General features: G+C 32.5%; 1 protein-coding gene across 2 annotated transcripts in view; it reads left to right on the top strand.

Moving 5' to 3' along the window:
* GRID2 (glutamate ionotropic receptor delta type subunit 2) overlaps positions 1-26,286 on the top strand; it is a 1,393,842-nt gene that overhangs the window by 262,179 nt on the left and 1,105,377 nt on the right. For both annotated transcript variants that reach the window (XM_044912908.1, XM_044912909.1), the window contains exon 2: positions 14,939-15,094. In XM_044912908.1, the coding sequence (XP_044768843.1) occupies positions 14,939-15,094 (156 nt within the window). The remainder of the gene's footprint in view (positions 1-14,938; positions 15,095-26,286) is intronic.

Here is a 26,286-nt window from a genome sequence, read left to right as displayed (position 1 = left end):
ATGAATAATAAATATGGATATATGAATTCTTATAATCATGATTTTGATATAGTATATTGTATAACATTGTATATATTTTATTCAAATTCTTGATCAAGAAAGTTGTTTTAGATTATTTCACCATTAAATTATGAACATTTTGTAAAAACACTGAAAAGTGCATAGAGCTGAACATAGCAAACATCCATCTGTACACCTACCAACTAGAATTTGCAGATATAAATATTATGTCAACTTGTTTTAGAAATTATGTTAAAGGAAAGAAAATTTCTTTACATTTTTTATTGGGAAAAAATCCCCACAATATTTATTTGAAATTTAACTTCAAGTCTTAAGATAGGAAACAGTAGTAGGGGATCTCTAGGAATCTACTTATGTTTTCTTCATACATTTCACCTAAGAATGTCCGTGTATCAGCAATGCAGTAGAGTTTTTTCCAAACTTGACTTTTTTTTTTTTTAACTTGTACTCTGTGGTTAATTGCTTTACATGAAATACCATAAATAAGCATTTTTTACTGGACATATTCTGACTTTTAAAATCATTTCTCAAGAGGTTAATAAAAGGCAATAGTGTATTCTCTGTCATCTCTACTAATATGGCCCACATCTCATTTAAGTTATCACATCTTTCCAGCTGCTGTTTTATTTTCTTTTTCTTCAAAAGAGGAATGCTACATATCATGTCATTGAGTCAGACTGTCTAAAGAGATGAATTAAGGACACAGTTTGAAGGCATTCATTGTTGTCTCTTTTTTCAGCACGTTATTCTAAAAGCAGAATATTTTTTCTCAGCAGTGGCTAAGTTTTCAACATAGATACAGTTTATTAGTATAAAAGCTATAGGTTTTTGAATCTAGAAAATTCTATATTCAAATCCTAGTTCATTTACTTTTTTAACTTAGTGATTCAATAATTCACCTAACATTGTGATTCTGTAATTTGGTGTTCTCATCTGTAAAATGAGGTTGAAGAGAGCTATATAAACAAGAATTTCAGTTTAAAACTGTTATTGGTCTTGGGGCACCTGGGTGGCTCAGTTGTTAAGCGTCTGCCTTCGGCTCAGGTCATGATCTCAGGGTCCTTGGATGGAGCCCCGCATCGGGCTCCCTGCTCGGCGGGAAGCCTGCTTCTCCCTCTCCCACTCCCCCTGCTTGTGTTCCCTCTCTCACTGTGTCTCTCTCTGTCAGATAAATAAATAAAATCTTAAAAAAAAAAAACAAAAACTGTTATTGGTGTTAAGAATAAAAGAGTGGCAAGCATATATACACAATTTTGGAAATATTTGTAAGCTTTATTTTATGCAAGAATTTAAAAATAGTACTTTAAAGTTGATTTCTTTTAAATATTTGACTTGTAGATGGTAACAACTATGATTATGAGACAGATCTTTATAGATGAAACAAATTGGGTCCATTTTGCAACCACTTACAACTAATAAATGCCCCCAAAATATTGTCATCTTCATAAGGAAACTCATGTCTCACTCACTATTGGCTAGTCTACAGTTAGAATAGAGCCACTGTTTTCTCACTGTTCACAAAATATTTTGTAGGACAGCTCCCTAGCAATACCTTTATGTTGCTTCCTAACACATTTCCTTATTTAGTATATAAAACAGCACAAAATAGGACATGTTGGAAAAAAAGTTCATAGATTTCCATAAAATTTTTGGTTTTACATGTTAAAGTGCTCATATAATAAAGAAGATAAAACTACAAGTGAATTCAGAGTTAATGAAACGATGAAGTTTGAGATTTATGTCAGAAGGGTACCTTTTTCCTACCTGAAATATACCACATGATGCCTTCTTTTCTTTAGAAATGAAGACAATGATCTACAGTTCTAAAGTGCTTAATTTCAAGTGACTTATCTAAGTCAACTCAGATTGGTAAATCACTTGCTTTTACCTAGAAGCAGAGTGAACTTTTGACTTGTGCATAAAAATCGATTCTTACTATATAGAAGACAGTCTAAACTAAATTATTTGTGTGTAAAATGAGTTTCACTCTTCCAAGAGCATAGAATTCACACTTTTTTTTTTTCCATACAGGTATTTCTTTGACATACGGTTTTACTTTTAGTACCATATACCAGTTCTCACACTTTTTTATGGTAATTGAAGGTAGTATTAAAAGGATCTAGTGAATTGTTACAAAAGGAAAAAAAAAAAGTTGTATCTGTTCCATCTAAAAATATCTGCAAGTCTTCCCAGTGAATGTGCTTTTCAAGAAGATACCTTCTTACTTTTTTTTTTTTTTTTTGAAAATGCATCATTTCAGTTTGGAACAGTTTGAATTGCTATGCAGTGTTAAAAAGTCTCTTTTCAGAAACCAGTTCTTTCTTTTCTTGTCATGGCAGTTAAATTTGCAATAATAAGACATTGCTTTAAACAAATGTATGATATGGAGAAAGGGACTGAAACAAGATATAAAGCACTGGATTACTTCACAGATTCAATATGAAAATATGGAAAATAATTTAAAGAGTTAAACAATTGCATTCTTTTCCAATTTTTTAGTGGTAAAATACACATAACATAAAATTTATTATGTTAACCATTATTAAGTATACATTTGGTTGTATTCAATACATTCATAAAGTCGTGCTGCCATCACCAATGTATGTTTTTAAAACTCCTTTCATCTTGTAAAACTGAAACTTTATGCCTATTAAACAAAAACTCTCCATTCCCCTTGCCTTTAGCCCCGGAATTCCACCATTCTCCTTTCTATCTCTATGATTTTGACAACTCTCAGTATTTAAGTGGATTCATATAGTATTTGTTTTATTGTAACTGCTCATTTCTCTTAGCATAATGTCCTCAAAGTTCATCCATATTGTACCATACGTCAGAATTCCTTCATTCTCATGACTGAATATTATTTCAATGTATGTATATACCATATTTTGCTTGTCCATTCATCCATCAATAAACACTTAGGTTGCTCCGTGTTTTAGCTATTGAAAATAATGATACTATGAACATGAGTGTACAAATATCTCTTCAAGACTCTGCTTGCAATTTTCTGAGATACGTAGTCATAAGTGGAAATGTTAGATCACATGGTAATTCAATTTATTTATTTTTTTTTAGGGCCACCATGCTGTTTTCTATATTGGCTGTACCATTTTACACTCTCACAAATGGTACAGAGGGTTCCAATTTTCTACATCCTTGCAAACCCTGGTTATTTCTTTATTTTTGATAGTAACCATCCTAATTAGTATGAGGTGGTATCTCAGTGTAGTTTTGATATGCATTTTCCTAATGATTAGTGATGTTGAGCATCTTTTATCAACAGATTTCTCATGAACTTATTGGGTACTTATATATCTTCTTTTGAAAAATGATCAAGTTCTTTGTCCATTTTTGAACTAGATTGTCTGTTTTTTGTTGAGTTTTAGGAGTTCTCCCTGTATCTGGATATTAATTTCTTATCAGATATATGATTTACAAATATTTTGTGAGTCTCTTGCAGACAGTATATAGTTGGATCATTTTTTTTTTTAGCCATTCTACCAAAATCTGTCTTTTGATTGGAGAGTTTATAACATTTACATGTGAAATAATTAGTAAGAATGGACTTCTGTCATTTTGCTATTGTTTGTTTACCTTCAGTCTTTGTAAGTTTGTAGTCTCTCATTTCCTGCATTACTGTCTTCTTTTTTATTTAGTTGTTTTTTGGTAACATTTAAGGTTTTATATTTTATTTTATTTTTAAAAGATTTTATTTATTTATTTGACAGAGAGAGACACAGCAAGAGAGGGAACACAAGCAGGGGGAGTGGGAGAGGGAGAAGCAGGCTTCCTACTGAGCAGGAAGCCCGATGTGGGGCTCAATCCCAGGACCCTGAGATCATGACCTGAGCTGAAGGCAGACGCTTAAGGACTGAGCCACCTGGGTGCCTCTAAAGTTTTATATTTTAACATTAAACATTTAAATTCCTTTCTCATTTCCTTCTATATATATTCCATAGCTGTTTTCTTTGTGGTCACCATGGGGATTATTCTTAACATCTTAAAGTTGTAATGCTCTATTGGAATTTATACCATCTATAATTTAATAACATACAAAACTCTGCTCCTTTATACTTCCATCCCCAGTCCTTTCAGTTGTTGATGTCACAAAATTACATTTATATTCATTTTGTGCCCCAGAACATAAACTAATATTTTTAAAAATCTGTTAGTCTCTTAAGTTATGTAGAAAACCAAACTTACAATAATACTAGCTTCTAGACTAATAATTATCTTTTTATAAAATATATATTAGTGTCCTAAATCATGTAGAAGTAAAAAAAGTGGAATTGCAAATTGTCATTACAATAATGGTGACTTTAATAATTGCCCATATATTTACCTTTACCATGATCTTTATTTCTTCATGTAGCTTTGAGCTGCTCTGACATGTCCTTTCATTTCAACCTGCAGGACTCCTTTTAGCTCTTCTTGCAGAGCAGGTCTAATGATTATGAATACTCTCGACTTTTATCTGGGTGTATCTTAATTTCTCCCTTAATTTTGCCTGCTGCCTTCTGGCCTCCAAAGTTTCTAATGAGAAAACTGTTGATAATAGTATTGCGGATCCCTAGTATATGTGTGCATCCTCTCTTGCTGCTTTTAAGATTTTTCCTGTGTTTTTGGCTTTTGAAAGTTTGATTATAATGTGTCTTGGTGTGAATCTCTTTGAGTTTTTCTTTGTTGGAGTTCACTGCATTTCTTGGATGTTTATATCTGTTGTCTTTCATCAAATTTTGGAAGGTTACGCTAATATTGCCTCAGTTATTTTCTCTTTTCCTTTCTTTCTCTCTTTTCCTTTGGAAATCCCACAATGTTTGTGTTGGTCTTCTTGATGTTGTCCCAAAGGTCCCTTAGATTCTGTTCACTTTTCTTCAATTTTTTTTTTCTTTTTCTCAGACTTGGTCATTTCCATTGTCATATCTTCAGGGTCACTGATTCTTTCTTCTCCCTGATCTTTGAGTCCTTCTAGGGAATTTTTCATTTCCATTATTGTACTTTTAAGCTCCAGAATTTGTTTTTGGTTTCTCTTTAGGTTTTTAATACCTTTATTGATATTTCTATTTGCCCATCCATTGTTTTCTTGACTTTTTCCACATCTTTCCTTAGTTCAGTGATCATCTTTAAGGCAGCTATTTTAAAATCTGTAATAGCCCTACAACTAGGTCTTTTTCTGGGATGATTTCTGTAAATCTATTTTTTTCCTTCAAATGGACCACACTGTCCCCATTTCTTCATATACCATATGATTTTTTTGTCAAAAACTGGATATTTCAATTGAAAAATAGGGTAACTCTGGAAGTCACATTCTCTTCTTTGCTCAGAGTTTGCTGCTTTTTGTTTTTGTTTTTATTTATTGTTTCTTTTTTTTATATTATTGTAGGTCATTTCTGTGTCAAAGATCAGCCTGAAATGTAAATTTAAAAGCTTTTCAGTTCTTGTCTCAACCTGCACCTTTCTCTAGGCATGTACATTGACTTTTTAATTTTCCTGTGTATATAGCTGCTTTTGAATGTCCTGGTTGGTAATGTCTGGCTCCCAAAGGAGAAAAAGAGAAAAATGAAGGGGGAATATGTGAATGGTGACTTTTTAAATATTTTGGCATTCGCTTCAGCCAGAGAGGGAGGAGCTTGCAACAGTGGAAGGGAGTGCAACAATAGTGGCTCCCTGTCTCTTTGTGTACCTCTAAGATCAGAAGCAGCAATCAGCCCTCTGTGGCAGAGCACAGATCCCCTGTATTTAGAGGACAGAATTCTTTTTGCCCACCTGGCTCCCACAAGCTGTGTGCAAGGTGCTCCTGGAAAGGCATAGACTTACAGCTGCCTACCAAATGGCTGAGGGGTGGAAGGTGGGTAGCTCTTACTGTCCTAAAGGCTGACAGTACCCTCAAAGCCTTCCTCTGGAAGTTGCAATCGTTCAATATATTTAGACTTCCAGAATAGTTACCAGACAGAATCTACCAATGCAATTATTGTCGAGATAGGGAAACAAATTCCTAATCCTTCCTAGTCCACCATCTTCCCAGAATCCTCTGTAAATAGTGCTATTTTTTAAAAAGATTTATTTATTTATTTTAGGGAGAGAGAGAGAGAGAGAGAGAGCCTGCGAGTACATGAAAGTTGGGGGAGGGGCAGAGGGAGAGAGTCATTAAGCAGACTCCCCACTGAGTGTGAAGTCCAAGGCGGGGCTCAGTCCCAAGACCCATGAGATCATGACCTGAGCCAAAACCAAGAGTCAGATGCTCAACTGACTAGCCATCCAGGAGCCCCAATAGTGCTATTTTTATAAAGAAAAAATATAGATTGTTGATCTCTCAGTATTTAGTAGTGTTTTGAAAATTACAAATAATTCTTATTAGAAGAACTAATTTGTAATATTTATTCCCCAAACCACCAGACTTACATAAAAATGCATAATTTATTCAGAGAGGATCTATGTTCCAACATAAAATGATTGTGTTAAAGATTAGCTTCCTATTATCATCCACATGGATGAGTCAGATTATCTGTTCCTTAAGCAGCCTGCATTTTCTTTTGTTCCACAGACTTCTGGAAAACATACAGCAAAGTCAAATATTCAAGTGAAAGTATTATCCATTTAAATGTGCTTTGGGTTTCTGTATAACTTTACAAAAATTCCAAATGAAATATGAATTCAAATGTCATTGGAGATTTGGCCTGAGTAAAAGGCCTGTGTTAGAATGAAGAACCCCTTCATGAATTTGACTTAGTTCACACTGTGATGGAATGTTACAACATAAACTCGAACATAAATGCTCTAGTCTGAAATCTCAGGAGACAGTAATTGAAAATTTGACTTTTTGGTCTATGATTTGCTCTTACCTTGTCACTTTATCATAATATTTTGAGAAAAAATGAAAATTTAAAGGTATCTACAATATAAAAATATTTCAAAATTTATAATTTGCCTTCAAGTATTTATGTATAATCATTTTATTAGTCTGCATGGAGTTTTATATCTTTACAGTTATATTTTCTGTACCATATCCCTAACTAATTCCCTCTGTGATCTTAGCACTATCCTCTTTGAACTTGATTATTTTTAAAACAAGAATGATGCTCACCTATAAACTGGATAATTATGGTGGGTAAAATGGAAGTTAATATTATAATGTACTTTGAACTCTGAGAGCAAAGTGCTAAGTAATCATTAGACACTGGGAGATAATGAACCAGTTAGTTGCTATACCTGGTCATAATTTGAATATTATATTCCCAAGTAAATTATTAAAGTCCTTTAATGCGTAAATGACTCTGGCATTGTCATTCTATCAGGATCATTAGTCACTAAAGTGAAAAAAAATTCTAACTTTAAAAAATGAAAGGCTAGAGATTTGTTCAGAACCCTGCATTTAAGAACATATCAAAATGCATGTTACCAGAACTCACTTAACATCACTCTAAAGTAACTGTAAAAATTGCCATTTAACCTAATGTTTAAAAATTTACCTCAATTTAATTCCTTGTATATATGAGATTATTGAAAAAGAAAAATTAAACATAAAGTTTGATCAAAAATTGTGTGAATACTTGAGCTAAAGTACTCTTTAAATTAGTATAGTTTAAATCATTGTGGTAAATATTGCATCTATAAAAATTATGCAAAAAAATATTATTTGGAAACTTTATAAGCTAGTCCTAGTTAATAAAAATTTCTCCAACAAAAAAGTTAAAACCTATTTGAGAATTTTAACATACAAAAAAATTTTTTTATGATAGTTATGAAAATAAAATTGTTCCTATCACTTGGTAATATAGAAATTTATAATAGTGAATATATTGCCATATATTAAACTCATAATTTTTTAAAGAAGGTTTTGAAACTGAAAGCTGTGAATTCTGCCAGTCATTACTAGCTTTGGGTCTCAGGAAGGTTACTTAATCTGAGCCTCATTTTCCACCAGCGGTTTTTCATCAAAACTAAATGATATAATGCCAGTTAACCACTTAGTACAGTGCTTATTACTAACACATGTTAATTGCTTTCACTGTTATTATTTCAATTATTATAAACTTGACAGAAACACAACAGATTAAAATTGTCTCTGATTCAGAATAATATTTGCTAATTGTCATGAATTTGGTGTATATCCAGTACTTCCTTTCCAATTAGAATTATTGTCTTGATTTACTTCCTTAGTCAAAGTGTGAGGATTAGATAAGTGAACTGAGGAAAATATACCTCTTGATGAAAGGAGAAAGAGTTCCAAAAACCGCACTTCGTGCCTGTCAAGGTATTAGCACAGAACCTATTGGGAATATTTCTGTTGAATGAGAAGGGACTGCAGAAAATATTTGTAATACAGAATTAATTTGTGGAAGATATCTCAAAGTAATTAATATTATCTGGACAGATAGTTTTATACACACACACATGCATACACACGCACACACACATACACACACACTACCTTCATTGTTATAATATCCCACTGAAAGGTAGTCTGTATGTTCAAGTGGAGATGCCAAATGGTTTAGAAAATGCTTATTTCATTCGGTCACAATTCTGCTAATTAGTATGGAACATGTTTAACTTTGTTTCTTCTGTAAACTGAGAGCAATTTAAGTAGAGGGTGAAATAAAGGGGAAATCTGATTTTTGAGGTATTTATAATGTCTTCCATTATTTGTGCTTCTTTTGAAATGTATGTACGATTTCCACTGACATAGTGGGATTACCATTAGTAGATGCAAAAAAAAAAGTTAAAGATCTCTTGATTTGGATATCAGTGCAAATTACAACTAATGTGTATGCAGAGTACATTATTAGAATTAAAAAAAAACCCACCTACTTGTGAATAGTAGTATCCAAAACAGTGAAGATATACGATGATTTAAAAATTCTGAATAGCTCTGAAGAACTATAAACCCTACTCTGACCAGTAAATTGTCCCAAAGCAGAGATTTTTGCTTTTTTTCTTTATTTAACCTCCTAGGTTGAATTGTTAATGCCGCTAGGGCAAATGCAATACATTGTCTTATGTTCAATTATGTTCAAGTTTTGCTATGATTCTTCAATTTTCAGTACTTCACAGTTTATGGTAAATGAATTTGATATGTTAATCACCAGAGGTATCACTAGTTATTGAATGTGTATGTGTACACACACACACACATATGTACATATATATGAATGATATAGCTTATTATATATGTAATATATATATGCATACATATACCTGAGCTTATATATATGTATGTTTTTTCATAAAGTTAATGCTTGAAATGAAAAAAAAAAAAATATGGAAGCAATAGCTCCAAACTTGAAACCAGAAAACCTAAATTCCTACTCTATCCCTTCTAACTTTTGGCTGTGTAATTTTCAAATCACTTAAACTCTTTTCACTACATTTTCTGAAGAAATGGAGTGTATACCATCTTTAAAATTTCATTCAGCTTTGAGTCTGTGAAATCCCCAGTTGCCTACTTCCATTGTCATCTTATCTAGGCATCTTAATTTTGCTGTGGTCTGATTCAACATGTAATAGATATCAACTGTCTTGTCAACAAATGATTTGTTAAGAAACAATAAGGCTTGGCTTTGATGATTATCTCTGTGTTGAGGGAAGGTTATTTTGAGGGGTGGATGGGTGGATGCAGGAATATATGGGAAGAAAAAAAGAGAAGAGAAAAAAATGCAGAGAGAGAAGCCAACAGCATCTATCCTGTTGCTTCAAAGAAAAATAGATTCATTTCATAGAGCACCTTTGAAAAATTTATTCTTTTTTAAAACTACATATCATAAAGAATTTATATATAGGCAAAATTAAATAAATGAAGATTTTGAACTTCATGATTGAAAAAGGATGAGCTATCTCTGATTTTATTTGCAACTCTGATATCCAACCATGTATTTTGGGTAGTTGTTTCATACATGTCTTTTTAGATGGTAAGGTTTTAAACATTGATCATGCAAGGGTAATGTAGATGTGTTTATACTTGTTATTGTATATTTAGACAACAATATTTAGATATTTAGATTAGATATTTAGAATTATTTATTTTAAAAGTTACTTGGTATATTAGTTATATAATGTGATAACAAAGATCTTCCAATAATTCTACTTACTAGAAAAATTTCTTCAAGACATGTATCAAAACATTTCTCAATATTTTTAGAGAAAACTTTGAGCTAGATGAAGACATTTTCTTCCCCCATTATCTTACCAGCTAAACAATGTTTCCTCCACTTGCCTCTTATATGTATAAGAAAAAAAAAAGAATGTAAATATTCAAACTAAAAATACTAGTGTATGATTAATAACTTGCTGAATAATTTAGGTATTCTGGAGTCATGATAATGATTCACCTGCAAGTACATTAGCAAGTCTACTTTTGTTTTAATTTAGAGTTAGTTGTAACTCACATTTTTACTCCTGTCTTTGAATCTAGTTATTTTATAATATTATGCCTAACTAAACATAAAGAAAAATTAATCAATTACTGTTTCTTGACTAATTCTAATATATCCAGGCTCCCTTTTATACACTCAAAGTATAAAAATAGTTTCTATGACCCAGGAAATTATATTTTGCTAATGAGACAAGCATACATACATCCATGATGGAGACAACACCATGAATAAAGACATGAAGGTAAAAACGCTTCTAAGCTTAATGTTTCTTAAAGCTTCTAATGTTTTGAGAATTATGGAGTTGGTCAGGTTAGTAATTTCTAATAATGTTTTATTTAGCAAGCATATTTGCAAATATGAATTTGTGTAAAAAGATTTATGGTATAAAATGCTGACTTGTACAGATGACCCTACACAACAAGGAATAAAAAAGATGTCAGGATGGTTTTAATATTACTATAAACTATAATTTTTTACTATCTAAGATACAAGATCTAAGAAGACAAGTAAACATGTTGTAGTTTGTATTTAAAAACATATATGTGGGGAGCCTGGTTGGCTCAGTCAGCTAAGGGTCCAACTCTTGATTTCAGCTCAGGTCAAATGATGATTTCAGGGTTGTGGGATCAAGCCCCATACTGGGCTCCACGCTCAGCAGGGAGTCTGTTTGGGATTCTCTCTTTCTCCCTTCTCCACTGCCCCCCCCACCGACAAGCTCTCTCTCTCTCTCTCTGTCGCTCTCTCAAAATAAATAAATTAATTCAAAACAAAACAAAACGTATGTTTCCTTCCCTGTATATGTCACTCTCTTTGTATAAGGATAAGTAAAGTCTTTTTCCCTCTCATGAAAAGAACAGATCATCAATCCCTAATAATGGAATTGACTGATTACAAATCGGTATAATGGGAATGTTTAGGAGGTGTTCCGTATCTGCTTTATTGCTTGGTTATTCTTCCTTCCAGTTTGATCAATGTGAAGTGTAAATAGTGTATAATCTATTGATCAAAGTGTGTGTGTGTGTGTGTGTGTGTGTGTGTGTGTGTGTGAGTGGTGGAGGAGTTATTTCATCTGGACAGTAAGTTGAATCTGCTTTTCACCTCAAGGTTGTAAAATAAAACTGACAGTAAAAAAATGCTAATAAAAATAGCTGAGAGGGGCACCTGGGTGGCTCAGTCATTAAGCGTCTGCCTTCGGCTTGGGTCATGATCCCAGGGTCCTGGGATCAAGCCCCACATCGGGCTCCTTGCTCTGCGGAGAGCCTGCTTCTCCCTCTCCCACTCCCCCTGCTTGTGTTCCCCTCTCTTACTGTGTCTCTCTCTGTCAAATAAATAAATAAAATCTTAAAAAAAAAATAGCTGAGAAAGAACTAGATGCTGTCATCATGTTAACTATATAGTTATGAATGTTGCATTTGAGGAACTTTATAAATTTCAAAAAAAGTAAATCTAAGATGTTTGATACCGGATTAGACTGGTAATATATGTGAATTGATAGAAAGGATAAAAAGATGGCATTGCTATACTATTGGAAGTGCATAAAATAGGAAAAAACTTCTTTTTGTGAGATTCTGCATGTGGAACTCACTGAGCTGTTTTCAGAATAGTTGTGCTTAATACAAAATGCTGCATGTATTCTTTTGGTTAAAAACCAAATCTAAGATGAGATTTTATAGCTGAAGAAAAAAGTAAATAAATAACTGGATTTGAAATGTTGATAGGATTTCCTGTTCTTTGGTTATGCTGTGTGCAGTAAGATGAAACGTTTCTTCTGTTTACTTCTTGCTGTTTGCAGAAAGATGAACTGCTTCTTTTGTGCATTTCCTTTTCAGTATATCTTAATTCAGCATGGAATTGACTAATTTGCTATCATTTCTGTAGGTTTCTGCCATTTATTAAGTCAGGTTTAATGTTTAAGGCAATCTTAAAGGTTCTGTCAGGTAACATTAAAATGCTTCCATTAAAAATGTGTTACCAATACTCAGCAGAAGTCAGTAATGTCACCTGCTTTAAACCAAGGTTGATTAGAAACTCTTCTTTTAAAAGACCCATTTAGAATTCATGACAAGATGAAGCATCTTTATATAAACATACATCACTTCTTTGTGCGTAGACATTTTAGATTATCTGGTTTAAAATGAATTGGTTATTTCAGTTCCAATTATACTACATTTATATCACACTTTCTAACAAACTACTAAAGAAATTTGTATATCTGAATGTGATAGTATTAATTAATCTAGATTCTCATAACAATTATCACAAATTAAAATGCATTTTCATGAATGTGGCTTAAAATGAGCAAGATACATCTAACATTTATTGTCTAACTAATTTCACAAAATCAATTTCTAAAGTAGATTTCAATCTGATTCAGGAGTGATATGCGAGATCAAAAGTTAACATCTATAATATATGTTTGATTAAATTAGTAAAATATTAATTTCCTAATAGATATATAATAATATAATTAGGGAGTACTTTATGTATCAGTTAAAAAAAATTCTTTTCCTTTCTCCTGCTCTTAGCTGTGGGCAGGTATTCAAAGCTATAGGAAGTAGAAAGCAAGGGTTTTAAGAGGCTGGTCAAAGTTAGTACGTTCCATGGTAATATAAAAGAGCGGTGACAAGAGAAAGCTAGATTCATACAAAAAGCCTGTTAGACACTCTGCCTTCTCTAGTGAAAACTGAGAATTGCCTCATCATCATGAGGCCATTTAAGGTGAAGAGGGCAAAAGTCACCTGCCACACTTGTCATAAATAGACATAGTTTCACCCTTGCTTTATCATGTATTGACTCTAATAATGCATGTTTAATATCATGATCTGTCTTTCACTAGAAGGCTATGGGCTTTAGTCACAAATGCATAAAATCAACAGAAATGGCATATGTAGAATGTCTGCTTCTATGTATACATATGTGTGGATGTGTATAGATATAAACATGTATATGTATATTTGTGTCTGTATATATAGTCTGTGTTTATCTCTGTGTGTGTATATAATACCCATATTGTATTTATATATGAAAAAAAGACATTTTAATGCCTTTTTATTTACACATTACAAAGAATATTATAGTCAAGAACAATATTATGTGTATGGGGATCTGTATATGGATATGGTTGTGTAGTCATTCCTTTATCATGTTATTGACCCTGGCATGTATGTCTTTTTTTGTCAGGAGGAAATTCATTTGATTCACTCAAAAAGGTAAAAAGTACATTGGCCCAGTGTTTATAATTTAAAAATAAACAATTTAAAAATGTGTTCCTGCTTAGAACTAGCAGAATCAGAATGAATACAAAGAAGACATGTGTGGCCAGTTGGGAAAGAACCTCCCAGATTTCCAATAAAGTCAGGATCCTCATAAAAATACTTTTACTTCTTATGGGTATAATCCTGAAAAGCAGTATCCCATAGTGATTTAGAGCAGACTTTGGAGTCAAGCACTATGGCCTTGTCCCTTTGGCATATTCCTTGCACTGAAACTTAATTTTCATGACTGTATGTGCATGTAGTAGTATGTGTATCACATAATTATTTTAAGGATTGAATGAGATTCTGCAATATGGAAAAATATTAATAGAAAATGTTGGATTACAGTATTTAAAAATAAGAATACATTACTGTTTATTGAAAATTTACTATTCAGTTAGCACAACTTATTTACATTTTACATGGATAAACTTATTTAAGGCAGTTAATAACACAGATAGATATTATTATTAGATTTTACAAATGACGAATGTGGGGTTTAGAATTTGAATCCCATGTTCAAAGTAATATGCTTAACAAGTGGCAGTCAGAATTTGAAATCAGTTTACTCCTAGAACTGGTGTGTTTAACCAATACCCTGCTGACAGGCAATCATTCAGATAGAAGTTAGTCACATCTCCTATAATCATTATTATTTTATATGAGTGAAAAAGGCCATAATCATCCACCAGGATTTTTGTTAATTCTTCAGAAAGTATTTCTTAAATTACCTCTGCTCAGAGGTTTGTTATGTGCCTAAATTTTCTATAAATGTTATTGAATTTACTACTGTAAAAGATAATGAAATGCTTGTTCAAGAGAAAAAGAAAGGAAGGAAGTAAAAAGAAAAAAGAAAAATAAATTCAGATCTCAATAGAAGTCCCTGTACACTGTGTGAATGGCTCTCAGAAAGTTTCCTGATTTTATCTCCTATTATTCAGAAAAATATTCCTCAAACTATGAACTCCTAAAGATATTATGATATGAGATGTCTAATGTATTAGCTACTTTGTTCTGCAGAAGCTTTTTGAACTTACTATATTGTCTTACCAAAGCTTTTCCTGAAATAATACTTTGATGTACTATTCATCATTTCCATTTGGAAGAATAACTACATTCCTGCTTAGCAATCACGCTGCTTCCAGTACAATGTGTTTCAGTAATAAATAAAGTGCATGCTTTAAGTGAAACTATACACTTTTCAAATATATAAGTCTCTTTGGCATGTTTCCAGAGAGTGTGACAGAATATTTATGTTATTGTTTAATGGCAACACTCACTTCTTTCTAGGAGCAATTTTTGATGAATCTGCCAAAAAGGATGATGAGGTGTTTCGTACAGCAGTTGGTGACCTCAACCAGAATGAGGAGATTTTACAGACTGAGAAAATCACATTTTCGGTGACATTTGTTGATGGAAGCAACCCTTTTCAAGCAGTTCAAGAAGGTAAGGTCTATCAGCAGTCCATTTTTTATTTTGTTTGTTTTTCAGTTCAATTCAAATGGCAATAGAATTAGATTTGTAAAAAGCCATCAACCTCGACATATTTTTGCATCTTTGCTGCACTGCTTTTCTTCAACAGTGTTGTTTTGAGGATGTTAATCCTGAATTCCACTTCTGAAAGGGCAGAGTATGGAAAGTTGTTGTTTAATTGAAATATATATGAAAATGTATATAAATATTTTTAGGAAAAGCTTTATAACATTTTATGACTGCAGTGTAAATTCAACATTCCTTAAAACTATGACTTTCTATCTAAATGTTTAGCTTTGACTTTTTTGAGATAAGGGCCACCTTGAGTGTTGTTACAACATGTGATGACATTTTTGGTGTATTCATGACAAATGCATTGGTAGAAAGAAAACCTGTAGGCACTACATGCAAATCAAAGATCTTACAATGGGATCCTAACATAATGTGCATATTAAAGCATTTGCCTCCATTCTCTCTTTATACTTGAATGAATTAACATTTTTCATAGGTACAAATCATAGAAATACAAATATTTGTTATTTTGCTGGAATGATCATCTGTATGAATGAAGGTTTTGATTAAAAGATTTAAGAGTAATAGAATTTTATTTTTGATGCTGTTATTCTAATGAAATAGCTTTTTGATTGGCAAAGCACTCATTGTTCATGAAACTATTTTCTGCTAATCTAGTTTATGTTTTATTGTGATAATATATTTAGACTAAAGATACCAATACAAAATTTAGTCAAATGAAGCACTTGTTTCATCAAAAAACCTAAAGAGGATTTGGCAGAATAAAAGATGGACAAGATATTAGAAGTACTAAAGTTTGGCAGGAAACTTTTAAAGACAAATATTGAAAGGGTAAGGAAAGTAAATATAAATGTTTTTGAAAATATAAAGATGAAAATGCTTTTCATCTAATGTATCTGCATGATGTACAGGTAACCTTTATTGGAATATGTTTTTGACCAGTAACATTGGCTACCGTTGAAACTTATTTATGTTTACTTGTGTCAGTAAGAGAACAGGTAGAATGATTAGTGATCTAATGGATTTTCCATCTTAATAATTTGATGGAGTGAAGAAATATTATTTTAATGAAATGAATAGAAGTGTTTTAGTAAAAGATGCTTTAGCAAAGAATATGGTGCTTAGATTAATAGGGAATTTTAATGCTAGTAAGTACATACCAATTTAAAAAGTTTAATAAAAACATCTACTTATTTATATTTTAAAATCAGAATTGTTATGGGAATTTGGGATTTGCAAAAATGTAGATGTTGGTAAATGTTATATTGAAACATTTAAAAACTGTCTAAATTAATATTATTCATCAAGCAATATGCAAAATAATAAAGTACAACTTGAGGAAAACCCAATAATGTAAAAGAATATTACTCATTCAACTCTTAGTTTTAATGACTGGAATGAGAGCAGGAAAAAAATGAGGACAGATTTATTTTTGTGTTTTTCCTCTGATTACATATTAATAATTGTAAATTAACTTTGAACACCTGCTAAAATACCCATTCCTTTTAAAAATGCACTTTGAGAAGTGTGGAGATAAAGAAATGAAGACAACACAATGAGTAGAGGGGAATAACAAAGTCTGAAAAATATGTCCCTCACACCTTCCTTAGACTACAATTTGAAAAGCAAGGACAATTTTTAAAATACCACAATTAATCTGTTCACATATTGCTTTGTGTAGTCATTCTGCTGCCAGCTCAATTCTGGAAGCAAAAATATCTCTCAAAAAGAACTACTGTGACTTGAAAGAATTTGTGGCACTGAAAGCAAGTTGAGAGAGGAAATAGATTTTAAGTTTCAGAGACAGAGACCACTAGATATTTGTCAAGAAAGAAGAAAGAGCTTGACAGTTTGCCTGATGGTTTCTGATACTAACAGGATGTTCTGGACCAGTTATTTTGATGGTCTCCTCTGGGTAGTGAACCTGAAATAAGTTCTAGGAAGCTCTGGAGCTAATTTGTTTCCACATTCAAAATGAAGAAAGATCTTGGCTAACTTTAGAAATAAAAATAATTCTTTCTAGAGCTTGGTCTGTAATTGATTGGTTTGAAAAAAGGGGAAAATATTCAACTGAAAAAGAACAAGAAATAATTTGGGTATTTTCTTAAATGTTCTGAGAAAGTAATTTAGGAGAAAACCTCAGTTGTGCCATCAAGGATGGCCAATTTTTCTATGATCCTATCTTTGCTGCAATACTATTAAAATCTATAACCCAGAGGGTCTTAAATCAGTTTATTTGTTTTTTACATTCTAAAGAAGGACAAAAGATTCAATGATACGGTTATTACTGATCGTTTACACATTAGCACTCCTGATGAACTTCTAAAAAATTCATGGTTTTGAGTTCTGTTTTTTTATTTGTTTGAATAAGAAAGTCTGATCCTTGAACAAACAGCATCCTCAAGGATATAAGTATTTGGTAATAATAAAGAAGATATCTAATAATCTGAAATCCTCAATTTGTTTTATTGTTAGAATTTCTTCCAACCATCCACATTTAAGAGATGATTTTTATTTTTACAAATATAATTTTTTTGTTTACTTTATCTTTCAATATCAGCATTTAGTGGGAGAAGGATTTAAAGATAAACAGCCTATTAACCCTTAAATAGTATTAGAATATTGGTGCTATTAAAATGCTCCTTTGTAGCTTTGGTTACAGTAAGTTTTTGCATAGTAATTATTTTTAATAATAAATATTTAATAATTATTTTTACAGTGAGATTCTAGAAGAAGATATTTTGGTTATAACACAGGATCAATATTCCTTTCTTGAGACCAATGATTATATCTATTATCTTTATCATTACCCTGTAACAATAATCTCAGTACTTTTAGGTAAATGAACAGTAGAAAATAAATTCCTGTTTTTAGAAAAATAATCTGGAATTAAACAACCTATTTTAGTAATTATTTTTCCTTTCTTTTGAATGCATTTGTTGATAAGCTGTTATTCATCTTTTGTCCTTTGAGTTGTGGAGTGTTAACTAGGGGCAAATAATTTTTCATACCTTAACTCAGGATTATTTTTGTCACTTTTTGGGTGGGCAGTAGGTAGACTTATTTTGGTAGATGGGATAAAGCTTACTCTCGAAGATATACAAAAGAAAAAAAAATCACATGGGTTAATTTTGAAAATTGATATTTGAAAATTAATAGAGGTGGAAAATTATATAAACCTAGTTGAATGTTTTTCCTAAGTAGATGAAGTAATTGAGAACAGAGTGGTTAAGTAATTCTCTGGCATAGTGCAAGTGTGTAGCGAGAGAAAGAACTAAACCAAGACCTTCAGACCACTGGCCTATTTTCCTTGCTACCTCTGTTAACCTTATGTACATGAGAAAGAACACACAATGCATTCTAGGACTTCAGTAAGTACTCTGGAGAATAGAAAATTGTAGCAGATTTATATGTTTTGATAGGTACTATTAATGTTCATGGGTTTTAGATAGCATGGAATAGTAAAAATCTTCCAATCTAGTTGATCAACACCAGTTGATTACATAAATCACTCTTGTTCTTTCATCGTTGGTTTTCTCATGTATAAATAATAAAAAAATCAAACATGATGTATTTTTAAGATTGGTTTCATCTCTATAGATGAAATGTTTCATGACTCTGTAGAACACATTTCCAGATTTAGAAATTTAGGATTATAGAAATGATAATTATTTACTTTCTCTTTAGAGATGGCTGAACTTGCTGAAATTGCTTCCTAGTTTTCTAGAATTTGGCCTACTTCAAAATAAATTAAAAGGGTATATGATACCTGTCCTTCATTCTGCTATCTCATCCACCAATTCACTGCAACCTAAAGAACTCATTACTACCACCACAGTCCAGAAAGAGTCTTTTGCAGATTCAGTTGACTGGATCAGTACAGCTGTTGCTAGATTACTTTCCTAATCCTCTCTTAGAGATTGTTGTCTCTGTGTCATCTATCAACAGGATAAAACATAGATGCACAAATGTGTGGTGTGAAAGACATTGGTTTTCTCTACTGAAAGCAATAGCAAGTGTTTATATTGTTGGCTTCTAGTTGAGACTAACACCACTTTGGTCCATGAAAGGTGGGATTTACAAGAAAACAAGGTCAGCGGAAAGTAAGGGGAGTGCATTTGTAGAAATGTTCACATAAGAAGTTGCATGCAGAAATAAGCATTCATGTATATCTCTTGCATCCATTGGATATATCAGGAAGGCTATAGAGCACCATGTGTTGATACTGAATGGCAAGATTCAGTTAAAACCTTCTGACATATTTGCTCTTATTAGAAAAACACCTAAAAATGAAATTCATAGTGAGAAAAGTGTAAGGGCAGAATTATGCTATAGAGTCACAAATGATTCTATTTGAAAGAAGAAGGGGCACCTATCATAATTATTCTTACTTATGCTTTATCACAAACCATTATAAGTAGTATAGTTATAAAAGCTGTTTTTAATTTAAAAAGCAGTCATGGTTAAGATTGTTCATCATCTGAGTTTCAGCCTGGTCCACCTTCACATTACTCCTTTGTATATCCAACATGAATATTGATCGCTCCCAAAAAGTCTTTTGTAAAAAATAAACATATTACTTTAATACAGTGATGGTTTCCATTAGATTTGCCTCATATATCTTCCAAAATAAAATTAAGTGTAAAACAATGTGGCTGCTTTTATTTATAGTTTATGGAATTAGTCTTATTTCTTTATAGTTATGTATAAAAGACACATGCATCTATATCATGTGTATAAAAGGGATACCAGGAGAGCAGTGGGGCCAAAAAAGTGTGTAAGAAAATATAACTAGGAAAAGGCACTTATCCAAAACCCAGCACCATTCTCTGTGAATATTTCAGGTGCCATAGGCTAAATCTGATTAGTCTTGTTCAAAGAGTATGTTAATGTAAAAGAATGATTTATGTGGCTGCCCTATTTGATGCTTTATTCTAGGGCTTAGTCTCATAATTTATATTCCTCTCAGCTTTAATAGGACATCTTTACTGTGATAAAAAAATCTGCTAATTCAGAAATGTTTAGATTGGATTCTGCAACTTTCCTAGGATAGGACTGCAGGATGTGTGCCTCATCAGCCTGTGTTTTCTTGGACCAAGTTTGAGAGCATCAATTCCAGCGTATTTTCTGAATTGCCCGACAATAAACTGAACTTGAGGATTGGTGGGTCCAGGGGGCCAAGAAATAAAACCTGAATATCATTCAGGTATAATTCTGCTCATTCAGGCATTTATTTAATCATTTTTTCATTCCACTTTTCCTTCCCACATCAAAGCAAGTGTTGTGTGTTGAATCCCAGTCTCTAGGCTCAGGGCTCAGGGTAACTGGTGCCCAGCCATTTGTGCAAAGGGGTGGAAGGAAGAGATGCTGCCGCTGACTGGCCATCTCCAAACATCCACACAGCAGGAGGGATATTGGATGTCCATTCAGTGGCTATCTGGACCATCTGCTTCCCTCCACGAGTCCGGGATATTTAGCAATCCACTGCCAAGCCCGGGATCACTTTTCCTTTCTACCTGCCATATTCTAAGGACTGGCCAAAAAGATCTGGAATCAGAATCTTCCTATAGTGTCATTTTTAGTACCCACCATCAATGTAGTATTAAAGTATAAAGAATTCTGTATCTGTTAGGGACATGCATTCTTTTAAGCATCTCACAGTGACCCTTTTCATTGAAGAATTGCCCGTCAAGAAGAATTAAAATTGGATATGTTTGGAATTGAATTTCAGGAGTACTCAGTCAAATCAGTCTATCCAAGTACTTTTTAAATGCCTAGCACTGTTCCAAGATTGGGCCAGCCATGATAGGAGATGACAAAGGAAATAGAGAACACAGCATTATGACTGCAGGAAGCTTTAAAAATGTACTTGGGAAAGGCTGGGAGTTTTTAGAGCATGAACAGTCATTATGCCTTCTACCTGTAACTTAGGTTTTTAATTATGTTAATTGTAAAAAGGAACAAGACATTTTACCTTTTAAAACATATTTACTTTTCAGAAAAGAGAGGGAATATCTTTCTTAAGGAAATTCATTGTTTTTTAACTTAATGTTAATGAAGATACAAAGTGTATGGCTTAAATTTTGTTTTCTGTGATTTACTGTTGTGCTCCTCTATTGGTAAGCCTTTCCCTTATCTCATTCAACAATGTGCTCTTAAAGTAACAGGTCTCTAATACTGTGGATAGATTGAAATTCAGGTGTTTATAGACCTCTATATCATATTTTTATAGCCTTTTTGCTTTGAAGTCTTTTATCTCCATATATACAATTGTGTACTCTTGTGTAAGTTACCTCATAAAATATATATTTTAGCAATATGTGATGCTCTGGGTCTTGTTTTATTTAGAAGAATCTTTAACAGCTTTCTATGAAAGCTGTGTTTAGCAGAAGTAAAGATTTATTCTTTTGTTGTTGACTAAGTGTTCTTTCTTCCTACCAAATATTTTTCACACAGTAATAGCAGACCACTTTCTTCTCTTTCAGCCTTTTCAGCATACTTATGGCAGCATAATTCAGTTTTTAATTGGTCTTTTATGATACTGACTTGATAAAAGATTTACCTATCTGTCTTAAAGTAACTCTGAATATATCGTTTATTAGATTAAAAACCACACTTACCTACATCCTATAGTTGTTATGAGAGTCCATTGTGTAGTCATAAAAATAGTTTAAATTCACATTAAAGATGACTTTACTGTATTCAGAATTTTAAAACTATTACCAGTATTACTGATATCAGTGTTTCAAATGATACAGTCTATTGCTTAAATTTAGAACAAAAAAAAGACCTGATTTTTGATTATTTTAATATTTAACACCTATTTTTCCATGTCCTCGGCAAGTGTTGTGTGAGGTTATGGGAACCGTACTATGTGTGGTCTTTTAGTACTCATGCAGTATTTTGTTGAATTACCTTGTAATTTTCAAAAGAATTATCATTGAAACACTCCTTTTAAAAGGAACACACACAAAGCCAATGTACACTAGGAAATTGCATATTCTGGGAAGAGAATGAATCCGCAAGTACTTTTTGGGTGCCTGTAAGCATTTAGCCTTGAGCTATTACTCAGCATAAGGCTGTGCTCTCCACTGGCTGCCCTGTAGTCTTCCATGGTTACGTTGACCTTTATTACCATGTGTTAGGTCCTGACCTGTATGGTTCCTTTTCCTTTTGCCTTGCCACTATAGTGCTCTTTTTAAACTCCTCATTCAACACCCTTTTAATCCTTGATTCTCAATATTGTACTGTATGCACTCAGCGTATCTACATTTCACTGTGTATATATCTTAAATTTGATGCCATTTATTCTGCTTGGGGAAAAAAACACATGGAAATTAAGTGCATGGGTCATGGAATTGGTACCCAATTGTACCAAGTACAATTATACGAATGGTGCTTCATCTCTTGTTACCTTTGGGATCTTAAGCATACCTAATGTCTCTGAGCTTCAGTTTCTTCATATATGGAATTGGGCTAAATACATACTCCATGGGATTACTGTGATTATGTGATTATTATATGATGATTTTATGGGGTTGTAATTATGGTATGTAGGTTTCTCTACTAATCTAAATATATATGTTAATAATAGTGGAGGAAATGATTATTTAGTACCATTGCATGTGTATGTCAGTAAATTTCTATTGCTCTCTGACCTTACCTTCCCAAACATTCTCTACCATATATATTGGTGGTTCCCATGGATACCATAATCAGAAGAGCCTTATTATCTGCCTGGTCAGCATCTCCCCCCCCACCCCCAACCGAGCCTTTTCTTATCAAGATCCTGAATGCTGGGGTTGTAAAAATATAGAAATTAAATGCTTTTGCTTTTTTTTCTCTCTTCCTGGGCTAGTTCTGCTAGTCAGCAGAGGAAGATGAGAATTATATTTGTCGTGTAATTTATTTGCAAATAGTAGTGATGTTGCAACACGTGTACTTAGGGTTGGAAGGATTTAAAATACCTTGTTACCATTTCTGGGAAGTAGAGAAAGCCTGTGGAGACCAAATTAAAGCTTTCTGATGATTTGTGTGGGCTTAATACAATCAGTGAACTAAATAAGGCACTGAGTCATAACTAAATGGGATTCAGTTGTAGAGAGGCATAATGTTGTAGAAGAGCAATATATGTGAAGGTCAGATATAGACATGAATTCAAGGAAAGCTTTATGCTTTGAGAGATGCATCATCTCTGGTATTTTGAGTTTATTTCTGAAATGATTGTTTAAAAGGTTATCTTTCTATGTTCTCCACATTTTCATTTCAACTATACATGGGCAAATATTAACTCTAAAAACTTGGTCATTGGTTTCTTTGAATTCTCAGTACCGTTATTCTTCAATAATACATGATATCATGTTTTTTCTCAGGAATTCATGCATCATTTCAAGACATATTTGCTTTTTGGTCTTTGATAGAATAATATAATATGATGGTAAGATTGGCTAAGCTCATTCCATAAAATATATTTCAAACATAGAAAGAACTTAAAACAGAAAACATAAAAAAGACTTAACCTGTCTACTATAAATGAGAAATATGTTCCAAAGTGGAAAATGTTTTCTTAAAATATATTATTTTTTGAGGAAAAAAGTTATGTAAATCAAAGTTAGAAACAATACTATTACAGAGACTGTTTTTGAATAGAATGACTTTAAATATTCAATAATATTTTTTGTATTTTGCTTTTAAATTAACACTTATAAAAGATAATACTTTGAGACAGTCCTGAGTACTTATTCATATTATTAAAATTGACAAGATGTAGAGAACTTAGGTGATAGAAAGTAACTAGGGGATTAAAAAAATAAAGACATGTTCTTACTGGTGAAAGAATAAGAAACTGGCTTATCAGCTTCATTCTACCTTCTTCCAAATCCTGTTTTCATTCTGTTACATTGATTTGTCAGTAACCTTTATTATTTGGAAGTAGTGATTTCATCTTTTTACTCTGTTTTGAATTTTTAAGTGTTTTGCCCCATTTAAAGGAGATTTCTCTCTATATTAACCTACTATAACCTATTAACCTACATATATATATACACACACACACACACATACATACATATACATATGAGTATATTAAACATATGCACTGTATGCCATATCTATATATCCCATCTATATATGACATATACACTATATATAGTAAATTTACCAGACACTTTGTTCTTTGGGTCATTCTTTCAATATTGATTCATGCCTTTCAAGGGGCATATTTTTTTTATTTTAAATTTTTATATACTATGTTTGTTAAAATGGAACAGGGGAGGTTTGATATCAGGCCACCATCATTCATTATCCAAAATTTCATGCCAGGGCTCCATGAGAGCACAGAATGGATCACCAGTTTATACTTTTTTTCTTTGGAAATTGGTTAAAGTTTAAATATGGGAAGGGCTGACCAACTGTCAAAAACTATGAATTACCAAGTACAATTCATTATTCTTTCAAAATTAAATTCATAATTGTTCATTTATGCATAAGATGGTTTAACATATTGATTGTGCACTGGGTTAGGAGTTTATACAAATAAATAAGACAAATTTAACTGAGCCACCCAAGGAATTTATAATCTAATAAGAAAGATATACAAAAAGAGCTAAGCAAGCAAATAAATTATTTTTAGTGGAAAAGAGTGATATAAAGTAAAGTAGATAATAATATGATAGAAAATAACAGATAGGGTATGTGTTTCTCTGTGTGTGTGTGTGTGTGTGTGTGTGTGATTTAAAACCAAGAGTTTATTTTTGATAGATTATGGAAGATACAAAAAAGTAACATTTAAGTCAAGATTTGAGGTTGCAGAGTAGCCAGCAATGCAAAGAGGAAATAGCATTCCTGGCTATTGCATACAGGAAAACCATTTAAAGGCATGGACTTTCTGTGTTTGAGGCATGAGATTATTTTTGAATTCTCTAGTTTTTAATCTGTTGCTTAAGTACAAATGTTTATTTTCATCATCAGAGTCATTATTTGCTGGGTAACGCTACTACTCATGAGTTTTTTTTACCCAAATCTGCTTTAGTTTTTCCCTTTAGAAATGAAGTATGTTCCCAAGGAAAGACTATTGTATCCTGAAGATTCACTGATGTCTGGGTATAAAGATGTCATTCCTGGATCTTTCTTGGATTTGAAATTCACAGTTCTGTAATTCTAATTTAACTGACAACATTTGGGCCTTTCATGTAAATGTTATTCTAAGGAAAATGAAATTAAATGAAAATAATTAAAGAAAGAAAGAATTTTACTCAGTTTTCCTCATCTTGTAATAGAGAGTAATGTAGGGAGATATATTAATATCTAAAACTTGGAAAGAATCATTTTGTGGCTTTTATATTTGCTGTACATTCTGGCAAAAGAGCCTCCTTTGAAAAGTCCACTAATGACCAGTAACATTTCCTTACTGTATCCCCTAAACTGTTAAAAGTGCTGCCTCTTTTTTTTCTCTAATCTTTATACTGCCTTGTAAACTATAAAGTAGTTACTATTCTTACTAGCATTTACCTATGAGGAAACTGAGATGCAGCTATGTTGGGTAACTTGTCATACCTGAAACCTTTAGAATAGTGCCTAGAACACCCTGGTTTCTGTTAAAGTCTTCTATTTGGGAGTTTTAGGTATGTTATCAGTGGGAGGGAGAATGAGGTCAAAGTATTTGTTTTCTGTTTCCTGTTTGAGATCACCTTGGGTTGGCTGTGTACCTTAAACAAAAGTCATGCTTTTCTAAAGGCAGTCTGCTCTACATCACTCTCATTCAGAAACCCCCAAATTCCTCTCCTTTCTACCTTTTGGACCAGGGCTGGTTACCACTTCACTGCTACTAGCTCTGAACTCTTGTTGTACTAGCCCTCATTTCCCTGCTACACTCCACCCATAGCTGTGTCATTCACTCTTTCAAAAAATAAACCCTCCTCAAATTATCCTATTTCAAGTGTGCCCTTTTTTCTGACTGGGATTTTAACTGCTATCATTATTAACCACTACACTGTACTGCCTGTGTAGAAAAGCTAATCTTAGCTCATTCTTAATGATTTGATGATTTGTCCAGTCCAATCTGTTGGAATGTATTACTCAGACTTAATGCTATACATCATATCACAAAACTTAGAACTCTTTACACAGACGTT

This window comes from Neomonachus schauinslandi, chromosome 2 (genome assembly GCF_002201575.2).
Source record: "Neomonachus schauinslandi chromosome 2, ASM220157v2, whole genome shotgun sequence".
Classification (NCBI taxonomy): Eukaryota; Metazoa; Chordata; class Mammalia; order Carnivora; family Phocidae; genus Neomonachus; species Neomonachus schauinslandi.
Note: the sequence above shows the minus strand (reverse complement) of the source record. Positions and strands in the feature narration are given on the sequence as shown.